The 12,635-nt window shown below is 37.2% G+C and overlaps 1 protein-coding gene across 1 annotated transcript in view; it reads left to right on the forward strand.

Annotated features, from left to right (window-relative positions):
- The window catches only part of TNS3 (tensin 3), a 458,389-nt gene that overhangs the window by 411,244 nt on the left and 34,510 nt on the right, over positions 1–12,635 (forward strand). The window contains exons 29-32 of the mRNA XM_075588602.1: positions 2,119–2,287; positions 5,067–5,668; positions 9,808–9,894; positions 11,879–12,010. Of these exons, the coding sequence (XP_075444717.1) occupies positions 2,119–2,287; positions 5,067–5,668; positions 9,808–9,894; positions 11,879–12,010 (990 nt within the window). The remainder of the gene's footprint in view (positions 1–2,118; positions 2,288–5,066; positions 5,669–9,807; positions 9,895–11,878; positions 12,011–12,635) is intronic.

Raw genomic sequence — 12,635 nt, forward strand, 5'->3', positions numbered from 1 at the left:
AATATCCTACATGTGTTTTTTTTTTTTAATCAATTTTGTGCTATGAGAAAATACTTGTAGTATTTAAAAAACAAAATAAAGAAAACAACTCTGAATGACATTTTATATGTATTATAATGTAACCAGCCATTTTTTTCTATTGCAACCATTTACAAAGTCACAGATACTGAGTTAATACTCCTCTGCCGCCATTTAATAAACCAACGAGCCGAATCTTCACCGATCGATCACAGGAGAACGGATCGATCGGCAACTTGGCTAATTACAGCGCAACCCCGTTATAGTGCGATCCGCTATAACACGGATCCGCATATAATGCGGTCTGAGCGTGGCTCCCGATTTAGAAGAACATCTCCTACTTTTTTTTTTTTTACATTCAATGCTTTATTAACACACGGAGCTGCCGTCGCGACCTGGGGAGGGGCTAAGGGGAAACCCTAATGCACAGGCGGGAGCATTCGTTCTGAATGAATGCTCATGGCTGTTGCAAAATTATTTCCCTTATCTGACCAAGGACTTGTAAGTACTCTCAACCCCCGTTGTCGTCCCTTACCCAGCCACGCTCCGCCGAGCCGCACCCACCCAGGTGGCTCAGGTGCGGTAGAGCCGGGTGATGGGTCGGGTCCAGCCTCCCGGCTTGCCGGCTGAGCACATATGATTTACTAGATGTATAAACCTAGTCTAAATAACATGTGCTCAGTATCTGTTTATCTAGAGATTTTGGTGTTGGAGGGGTGTTAATTAGGGAAATACCACAGAACATTTCTATCTGTGGGAACAGGCTTGAAAAAGGGGCGTCAGGGGCCCCGAAACGTTTGTTGCCCCCTACTTTTTTCACCCTACATTTTTTACGTGTATTATACGTTTTTCCTGTTTTTTTCCTCTTTTGTCGTCACATTTTTGTTATCCTCCATCCCCATTTTTTTTACCACCAACCATTCCCTTCCCTCCACATTATTGTAGTTGTTGTTTCACGAGATGTGATCTCCAGACCCTGCATTTGGGTATATTGTACAGCTGCTACAAATTTTGCCAAATACACCTTTATTGACTTATTCAAATTGACAATTGTCTATTGTATCTATTTGCGTGCTAGGGCCCCTTTGTGTGTGTGTGTATATATATATGTATATATATATATAGACAGAGCTCAGTTTTAGCACATCCAGTGAAACTCATACACGGTACAGTGCCTAAATATATATGTATACATATCTATTAAGTAAAATGGTCTTTTAGTTTTACATTTTTGGCCAGAATTGTTGTAAGCCCCTGAGCCAACGGCACGGCAGACCACATTTCAGGGGTCCCTAATGCTAATATAAATTCTTAATAACCTGTGTAATAACAGGAAGAATGATTTATAGTAAATCTGTCAATATTAGTTGCAAAGTTCTAAGTCTGATTGAAGCTTTTATTAACCTGTACATTACCAGGAAAAGCACTCTGTATTAGAGTTGTCACAACCATACTGCAAGCACGCAAGTTCCCCTGAGTGGAAGATGCTATGGAGTGAGCCCTTAACTATTTAAATGTGGGAGGGGGTGGGCTACAATTAGGTAGGAGGTTGCCACCCTCCAATCAGCTAAGACTAGCTGAACAACAATTGTAAAACATACTGGACACCTAACAAGCTCCTATTGAACCCCCAAAATAACCACAACATATATATAAGCATATGAGTGTCACAGAGGAGTGCTACTGAGCATGGCAATATATATTTAAAACCAGAGACAGAACATAAAACACAGACAGAGCTCAGTTTTAGCACATCCAGTGAAACTCATACACGGTACAGTGCCTAAATATATATGTATAAATATCTATTAAGTAAAATGGTCTTTTAGTTTAACATAACTAACTAACTATAAGATATATATGTTGTGGTTATTTTGGGGGTTCAATAGGAGCTTGTTAGGTGTCCAGATATATATGTTGTGGTTATTTTGGGGGTTCAATATTAGCTTGTTAGGTGCCCAGTACGTTCTATAAACATACATACACATATATGTGTGTGTGTGTGTGTGTGTGTGTGTGTGTGTGTATATATGTATGTGTACTGTATATATATTTATGTTGAATTTAATTTGTTTCTCCAATTTGTTTATTTTACTTCAGAGCCACAAAGTTACAGTGACGGTCGTAACCCCTCAGTTGTGCTGTCTGACAATTGTATTGGTACAAACTCAATATTGTTCAGGACTGAGATGCACAGTTCTTCACTTCAGATGCCCCCTGCTTCTGCATGCAACACCAGCAATAACAGCTATTTGACCAAAGTAGAAAGGTAGGATATTAAATAAATTAGTCCATGTTTTACTCTCTAAAGGTATAAAGAAGCTGCTTTACACAGGACAGGTGCTCTATGGTCAGTATATGTGCTGCAAGTATATGTCATTTTAATTAATTGATATCATTAATCACGGGTTAGATCATAAATAGGGGAAATCTATTTGATTATTTGACTAGCTACTATACAAATAATTCCAAGTGCTCATAACAAATTGTTTGTTTATATATATATATATATATATATATATATATATATATATATATATATATATATATATACTTTATATATATGTGTATGTGGTGAAATGGACATTTGAATATCTGTCCAAACTCAATATATGTCTTAATGTTGCTCATTAAAAGTAGTATGTTTTATAGCGTTTGAGGTGGAAATGTGTTTTCATGTACTATTAAACAAGCCTGCTGACTATTGATTTGCAGCTGCTGTCCCTAATTAGCAGTAGCATTTATCACAACAATGTTCTGGGATTTGTATTCACATTGTCCAAAGCTGCGATCGACCAAGGACAACCATTGCCTGGAATGGGGGTTTTCAGACAATATAGAATTATCTCCTTAGTTGGGGTTCAAAATTACAGGTTCCAATGGCAGCAGAATGCACGTTTTCCAAATAAGACGGTAAGTAAAAGGGTCCAACTAACTCTTTTGAATAGGGAGGTTCCCACATAAATATTGTAATTTATTTTACTATTCTCTTAAGGATTTTTAACTTAATTCTCCTCAAAACTCTCCCTAGTAAGAGATTACACATAATGTATTAGCCAGTATGGGTGGAATGCATATGCACTTCTGTGACATTAGAGAATAGGTGAGGCATTTTGTCAGGTCAGAAACATTTTACTTGTAGTCCATCAAGGATTTGGGGGATTTAATCGAAAATAAATAAAACTATTAAGAGGAAGCAATCCAGATGTGACAAAATAACAGTGGACAAAACAGTGAATAAAAGTTCTGCGGTTTTAGGGGGTTATTCACCCGTCTACGTCATGGGTTACCACACGCAAAAGAGTTTGAATTCCCATTTAAGTAATTGTATTGGGTGCACAAAAAGCAATCATGTTATCTTTTATAAAGATATTTGCACCAGAAATCTCTGTTTGGTCGCTAAATGTGTAGTTTTCTGATCATTCCATGTGCATATTGGTACGTTCGATACAGATGAAAGTCATGAAAATAAGATGCTAACATTTTATGTTGGTTAGTACTGAGTTATAGTTGTCATGTTCGTTAGTAATTGTGCATGTTTGTTGCAGATCATGATGCATTTTAATGGAACATCATGGAAAGTCTAGTTCAAGGGTCTGCAACCTCTCAAGGAAGAAGACCCATTTAAAAAAAAATGCCTTTCTCCGCAACACATGCATGAATATTACACCCCCACAAACACATACATATACTGTGCACACACTAATAGGCATATACTGTATAAGCATTAACATACGACAAAACATGTGGGGGAAGAAAATGTGTCTCAATAATAAGTCCCTTTATTTAGTTTTTTCTTTCCCATTGTTTTTCGGTGTAAAACAGTGTAATTTACAAATACATACATACATCAAAAGACAAAAATACCCAATGCTACATCCAATGTGACAAAACACATAGTTAAATACCTCAATGTGTTTTGTCCCATTGGATGTAGCATTTGGTGTATTTGTCTTTTGTTATATACATTTGGCCACGTTCAGTAGCACTCCTTTTGACACATTTGTGGGTTCGGGGGGGGGGGGGGGAGGTTACAGCTTGCTGGGCTTGTGTATTTATACATACATACACTACCCCTCCAAATACACACACACACTACCCCCCCCCCCCAAATACACACACAGCCCCCCCCCCCCAAATGCACATGCGCACATACAGTTACATTGGGCCTCTCCAACCCTAGCTGCTGCCTCTCCCTCACTATCCTGGCAGTGGATGAGGGGGGGCCCGGCCGGCGTTAGTCGGGCCTCTTGTTGACGCGAGCCCGGACGTCTCCCCAGCTGCTTGCCTGCCTCCTGTAGTGGCCCACACCGGGCACTTGTGACGTCAGCTCGCGTCGGAAGTTGCGACACCCATATTACGGCGCGCACCGCCGTGGGACAGTACAGGAGAGAGGCAGGGAAGTAGCTGGGGAGATGTCGGGCCCGGTGGCAACAAAAAGCCCGACTAACGCCGGCTGGGTCCCCCCTCAGCCACCGCCAGGATAGTGAGAGAGAGAGGCAGCAGCTGGGGGTCGGCAACCTGCAGAGAGCCGCAAGTAGCAGCGGAAAGAGCCGCATGCTGATCTGGAGCCGCAGGTTGCAGACCCCTGGTCTAGTTAAAGGTGCAATTCCATAGAGCTGGCCAAAAAAAATAACCTTTTATAAACAAATTTGTTAAAGATTTAGTTTATTTTGTAAATGAAATACAAAATGATATGTAAAATGTTCGAGTCCACTCTTACTTTATCAGGGGACTAGAGGGGAATTCTGGCTGTGTGTGTTTAGCAAGAGTTTGCCAAGAAGGTAATAGCCAGAGGAAATCGAACCCCACCCAAGTCTGCACTCACCATATTTATAGACTCATTTAAAAATACAAATTACTCAGATTGGTCCTTTTAAACAAACATGTCCCTGCTCAAATGTGTACACATTGGTCCTAGGAGGCATTGCCCTTTGATTTTCATAGCAATTGTGTTGCATTTTGCCGCAGATTATGGTTGCTGTGAATGATTTCAATGTGCTTACTGGTATGACATAATGTTGCTGTTTTTTTTTTTCCCCCAACAGTACTGAAGTTGAGCATATGTGGCTGGAAAACACCCCTAAACCCATGCTGTCATCTCAACCTTCAATGATGAGCAGAAGCAGATCTCCAGTGAGCTACCTGCAGTCCTCCGAATACCCTAGCCCATTACTGGAGAGATCTGTGCTATCCCAATCATCATTAACTGGGCTTCAGGCTCTTACAATAAGTAACCAAGATGCACTAGTAGATCTTCAAGAACACACTGCCAGTACACAAGTCCAGGCATACCTTAACTTTGACAGCACTGGCATTGCTAGCAACAGATCAATGCTAGATGAGAAGCAGACACCATTTCTAGCCAGTACAAATGGTTCACCCAAAGGCATGAGAACACTGTTTTCTGGTGGTAATGACAATGGACATAGTCAGGGCAGCCCAATCCTGCAACAAGTAGGAAGAAATCTGCACTCGCAACCTCCTCTTCCAGAAAAAAAGAGGATTTCTGAAGGAGACCAATCATTGGGCTCCATCTCTCCTTCTTCCAGTGGATTTTCCAGCCCAAACAGTGGCAGTACAATCAGCATTCCCTTTCCCAATGTCCTTCCTGACTTTTCTAAAGTTTTAAGTGCATCTCCACTTCCAGGTAGGCAATTAGCAGATTTAATTAAGTTCTATAAAAAATTATAATTTTCAGCATTTCTAAAGTTATTTGCAATTAAACTTCGGCAGCATTATATAACCACCATTTAAAGGCAGGTTTTCATCTGAATTGTCTGTCAGGAAAGGTAATGTAGGCTATATTTTCTGTGGACAAGGAAGGAATTGAAAGTTAATATACAGTACTAAGTTGTGGGTTCAGCACCTCAACCTCTCCTTTGTTGAGTTCTTATTCCCATTAGAGGTCAACCAAGCTCATCTATTGCAAACCTGTGTTTGTGCTGTTTGTTTATTTAATAACCGAGATCCATGCATTGGTAACAAATTTTATAGGATGCAAATCTGATGCATTACCGAATTGAAAAAAAATCCACCCCCAATATGACCCATTTTGAAAGTGAGCTCATTGCCATGACCTGTAAAGCAGCAATCCCCTCCAGAAGTCTGAGTTGAACTCATATAATGTTAGTATTTTGGGCCAAGAGCGTGTCCTTTTTTTTAATGTTAAAAATCATGATTTACCTAGTGTTTGAGGTTATAATCTCTTAAAGTAAGTAAACAAACCAAAAAAATAAACTGTGATCAATGTGGACTTCTGCATTAAAGCAGATTACCATCCCTATTTTTTGTTTCCCCTAGCTGTTTGTGAAGTCATTTTAATTTAAAAGACCCAAACCCTGCAGCAGACTTTCTCAACACCACAAGGCAGCACAGAACTGTTTTCCATGCAGACTACAAAGGAACGTATGACAGTTATTTAAGGTCTTGAGGTTTGTGGTCTTCTAATGTTACTAGTTGAGGGGCTTAGCAACAATGCTAATTTCAATCGTTGGCTAATTTTGAAAGAATAATATACACCATTTAATTGGTGAGCTGATTAGAGGTGAAATCAGACATCCATTCCACTGTATGGTATTGTGAAGAAATCTTTATAAAATAGACATGCAGGGGGCATGACCCTATAAAAGTTACTATTTTGTTATCACATTTTGGTTAATTATTTTTGTATTGAGAGGATCCAAGAATGAACTGGTATGTAAAAAGTAACCCAACTATTAATTTTAGTAGCGGCAAAATAAATGCTCTGTTTATCCTATAAATTAGACTTGAGACAAGACTGTGGGTCATTTCTACGGTGGATGAAAACCTGTTTTATAAATAACATACATTTGTGTTTCATAAACAATGTAGAAGAAAATCTGTCAAAAAAAATTAAAAAGTTCTTTGAACATGTAGTCATTTATAGAAAAAAATGACAGCTCTATATGCTGTATATCTGATAAGCAAAACTGTAAAAATGGAAACAAAGTGGCGTTATAACTTTTGACTCGCAAAGGAATACTGTATATAGAGCAATATAATTTTTGTTGTGTGACAGGGTTTGAAGTTTCTAAATCGCATAGGACCTAGTTGCATTCAGGGTTTCATATGCAACAAAGTTATGGAAACAATTTGGTACATCATCCACAGAAAGGAAGCCATTGAGAGATTTCAGTAATGCAAACAAGATGGACTTGAAGGCAAAATCAGTTTTTTGTATTTTTAAAAATCCTTTCTATAACCTAGGCTTGATTACTGCATCTATACAACTGTAGCTGCATTCATCCCTCAGTTACTGTAGTTGTCAGTAGATAGCCTCTAAGAAAACATTGTTGCTTTTATTGTATTTGTAATTTTTTTTTGGAGCTTGCCTTAAGTCTTTTGGTATTTTTTTAAAGTTATTAGTTCACACAATGAAGTTTTCAGATATAGTACAGTACAGTACATCATTTTCCACATTGTATAGACCTATTTTAAAAATACTATCAGAGATGATAATTCACATAAGGTTGGTACAGTATGTTTGCAGCTCCTGGCTGTTCAGCAAAGCCTGTCTTAATTAACTTTTTTCAATTCAGTAATCAAGTCATTGATACAGTATTCAGTGCTTCTCTGTGATATACAGTACTGAAATTGCTATAAAGGGGTAATACGCGTTCATTAAAATAATAGCATATAGTTCAATGTCGCAAATCATTGGACAATAGAATTTGGATCACGTAGATCACCCACTAAAGGTCTCCCCCTATCGGTGTGCATGTGTAATTAAAAAAAAATATATATATATATATTATTTTTTTTATATATATATATATATATATATATATATATATATATATATATATACACACTCACACACACTCACATTTGGAATATTCATAATCCGTAATAGTGCATTTTTTTTTCTCTTAATCCTTATTATGAAGTTTATGCATCTGCCAACACTAGAATGTGTTTGTTTATTTGTCCCACGGCATACTTGAAAACGAGGTATCTCAATTTATTACTTCCTGGTAAAACATTTTATAAATAAATAAATATTTCATGTTAACTGGTTAGATTTAAAGAAAAAGAAAGCTTATAAAGTGTGATGATGTATTACATTTATTATAAGAATTGTGTGAAACCCATGTGATAGCCAGGATTACAGCATAAAATATGTTGTATGTAACAAGTGTGTGATGAGTAAATATATATTGCACCATCTGTGTTAAGTGGCTCCACCTAAAGTTGGCGTCCCAAGCAAAAAATGAATAGGCGAACTTAACACGGGTCTATACTATGGAATATATACATGAATTTGCAATCAGTGAAGTCATTTTCACTGTCGTCTCCAATTTATCTACAGTATGCTACAGGGTGGACTTAGTGTCCACCATATTTCGAACTGCAAGATTTGATCAAAGTCATTCAACATCATGTATTGGGGACTCAATGAGACATTTACTGTACATGTATTGTTTTCTGTTTGGACTTTCAGTAGCCAGTTACTCTAATAGTCCAACATTATTGTTTTTACCAGCAGTATATCTTAAAGCTGCAGCAATGTCTTACATGTGTTTTTTTTTTTAATCAGTTCTGTGCTATGAGAAAATACTTGTAGCATTTAAAAAAAAAAAAAACTACTCTGAATTACATTTTTAGTAGTACAGTATAAGGTAACAAGCATTTTGTATTTCTATAGCAACCATTTGCAAAGTCACGCCTCCTTCCTCTTCTGAAACAGGCTCTGGCACACCCCTTTTTGAACTCTGCCCCCTATGTAGCAGTGCACCAATTGTATCTAGTGACTGCCTGGTCACATGATCTTCCCCACAGAACTTTGCATCTTTGGTCCTCTTCTGCTGCACTGGCAGCCATTTAGTGAACCCTTGAGCCGAATCTTTGCTGATCGATCACAGGAGAACGGATCGATCAGCAACCTAGCTAATTACTAATCATTGTGTGGGTTGTATTGATGCACATATTAAAGGGGGGGGGAATAAATTAAGGAAAAAATGCAGCTTGGACTACTGCTTTAAGCTTCTTCTGTAATTGTTATATATTTACTAATCTCAATCTACATTTTTCATTATTTATAGTATGTGGAGTTTGGGATTTTCCTGTGTACTATCCAGCTATATGTTTAGGTGAGGTTTATTTTAGGAAGTACACTATATGGTTACTAGTGTATTTAACCTTTGTGAATTCACTGATGGAAGCTTTTACTAGTGAATATACAGTATAAAGGATTGCCATTAATTCCACCTATACCATTTTGGTCAGGACACCAATTTTAGATGGAGCCAATAAACACATGGTTAAAAATATATTTAATCATCACATATTGGTTACTTAAAAGGTATTTTATGTGATATTGGGCACAGCAGCAATCTTTGCCTATCATAGGGGTTTCATGATTGCATGATTTTGTTTTATGTCATTTTTTTTTCTTTAATTCTGGATTCTCATTATTAACTTTCGGGCAGTGATTACTGAAAATAGAGCATGCAATTGTTATTTTTCTATTAGACAGCTCATTGTTTTTTATTGCTTGTTTTTTTTAAAGTTTTGTTTGTGTTATTTAATGTATACATTTAGTATGTGTTGACAAAATAATTCTAACATTTTGAGAGGTTTGAAAACCATTTCATACATTTTTTAGCGCATTGTGCTAAATACATGTCATGCCTCTCTAAAGAAGAGACACTGTAATTCTATGCAAGCTACTGTTAACAATAGTGTTTTCGTAATGACACTCAAAATGTACAGTACAACATACGGATTGTTTGAACTTTAATTATGCCTTGTCATTTTGTTTTACAGAAAACTCAATAGATAAGCACTTGACAGTGAAATTTGTTCAAGATACTTCCAAGTTCTGGTATAAGCCAGATATTTCAAGAGATCAAGGTATTATATGACTATAGAATTCATTTTTCTGTTTTATGTGTATTGTGTATACCAGATTGCAATAAGTAGGCTAACACTAGCATATAACTAAAATAGATTTTTTTCTACCATTGCCATCTATGTTTTTAAGTAGATCCGCTTGTATTGGTGCCAGCCATGTATACAAACGTGGAGTTACCAGGAACTAGTACTCATGGGGTCCCAAACACTTTTAGTATTACCTAGGATTGTCTCACTTCTTACCCAGGCCTATTGGTTAAAAAAAATTTCTCCAATAAACCAAAAAGGGTATATGGGCAAATGCCATCTGAGCAGAGAAGAGGAAGAATTTACAATTTTTCAAAAATAGGACTCTTCTCCTAAAGACTACAATTTCATTGCTGGTACTAGCCGAAAACCAGGATGATATGGTTATATCATGCAGACATCTTGCATTCACAGTTTATTTATTATTCACGCATTGTCTTAAGTAGCCTGGCCAAAGAGACCTGGGATGTTTATAGGCTGCTAAATTGGACACATTAATTTATGGTATGTATACCATAAATAAAGCATGGATGTATGCAGTGTATTCCCAAAGAATATATTGCTATGCCAAAAGAGCAAGCAAATATTCCTGTGGGTTAAAATTGGTAAAGGGGAGGATGCTGGATTCAAACCAAAAAGTGTTCCTGACGCAGATTGAAATGTGCAATACAAAGTGCCAATATCCCCAGTGATACACAGTTTTACACAGTTTAGTTAATCCCTTGGAATATTGGCACTTTGTATTGCACTTTTCAATCGCGCCAGGAACACTTTTACTTGTTGGTTTGGATTTATTTTTTTGGGCGATTTGGGAGACAGCTAGTGTTCAGGCAGCATTTTTAAATAATTATTTTATATCACTTATTTGTTGCACTTTATTTGAGGATGCTGGATTAACAGACATCAAAATAGCACTGCATTCAAAAATAAAATATATCTAGGGAGGTGTTCAAGCCTTTACTTTAACTGAGTGTTGTTTAATGTTGTGACTTTGCTGATCTGTTGGTGTTAAAGAAACACAAATATGAATATTATTGGTATATTGAAACACTATAATTCAACATTATTAATTTTGTGTTTTTGATGGAGAAAAACAATATCGGTAAGCAATTTTAATTCTAAAGATAACACTGAAACCACTATAATTATTGTGTAAAACTTCTGCTAACAAATTGCATAGAAATTATCTCCTAACGCATTCCAGTCACCCTTCCAAAATGGGTCAACCAAAAAAACAAATGTAGTCAAATTATAATTTAATCTATTTCTCACATACATGTCCATACGGGCAAAGCATTCTTGAAGCGCATAACATTCTGTCATCAATGGGTTTGTTTGTAGAACCTCATGCTTGTTTATACATGTTAAGTCAGCAGGCTCTGAAATCTCATAGAAGCTAGTGTCTTTCTAAAGCTTTTTCCAAGCGCTTATCAACGTTTAGATACCATCTGTTTAATATATCAGACATGTTTACTTTAATACATTTTAGAATACCTTTGCAACAAAACAGTTTGGCCACTTTTATTATTTATCATTTATCATTGTATACCTATCAAATACTATAAACTTATGCAAGCTGTTTTTGTAATTGATTGTACAGATGTGTTTTCTTGGCCTTAATGTATCTTAGGAATGGTAAAAATCCTCTGAGTTTTGGCGCTTTATGGATTTTTTTACAGACAGATTCAAGTTTCATAATGAACATCATCGCTAAAAGCAAAAAATACTAACCAGAATAAGAAATAAAAACTAGGATCTAATGTAGATTTAACTATTTATCCTGTTTTATATTTTATAGTAATTGGGTTCATGCTATTCTATATTATAGCTCTTTAATATAGCATACATGTTGTCGTTTGTTTACTATTCGTTAACAGTCTGTTATGTAATACTGTTCAATTTTGTGTCATATATATGATAAAACATTTGTATTTATTTTTTCCCATTTGTAATTCAGCTATTGCTGTTCTGAAGGACAAAGAACCAGGTTCTTTTATTGTTAGAGATAGCCATTCGTTCAGAGGAGCCTATGGCCTGGCTATGAAGGTTGCTACACCTCCTCCTTCCGTATTGCAGCTAAACAAGAAAGGTATAGTGATGTTTTATGAATGCATTAAAATGAAGTAATAGCATTCCAGCTTTGATTTATATGAGAAATTAGGTGCTCCAATGATTTAGGAATATATACAGTCTTATTTCAATAGTCCTTGTGATTGAGACTCTGGAGTAAGACCCTGTTATGGAGTGGGTATTAGAGTGATTAACCAGTCAGATGAAAGCATAATAACTCCTGAAGAAAACAATCAAGGTGATAATAAATCAACCTGGACTTAATCTCATTGGAGAGAAGCTAAATCAATACTGAAATAAGGAACACTTTTCCAATAGCAATTTGATTTACCTTAAGGCCTGGGACATAGTGGTTTTAAGCTCGCTGAGGCGGGCTGAGCCGCGCTGAGCAGATGCACAAAGCCCCTGCATCTCATCAGCGCGGCTATAGTTTCTCCCTCCGCATGCGTGCTGATGCGTGCGGAGGCTGAGAAACTTTCCTGAGACAGGCAGTTTTGAAATTTGCCGCTCGGGGAAGCGGAGGAGTGGTCACGGGACCTCTCCCATCCAATGGGAGCGGGGACTAGCCCCGTCTCCTGGCCCGCCCCTGCCCCCAGATCGCGCTCGCTGCCTCGCATGCAAGGACAGGGAAAAGCCCCATTTTG

The sequence above is a fragment of the Ascaphus truei genome, chromosome 2, assembly GCF_040206685.1.
Source record: "Ascaphus truei isolate aAscTru1 chromosome 2, aAscTru1.hap1, whole genome shotgun sequence".
In the NCBI taxonomy this organism is placed as follows: Eukaryota; Metazoa; Chordata; class Amphibia; order Anura; family Ascaphidae; genus Ascaphus; species Ascaphus truei.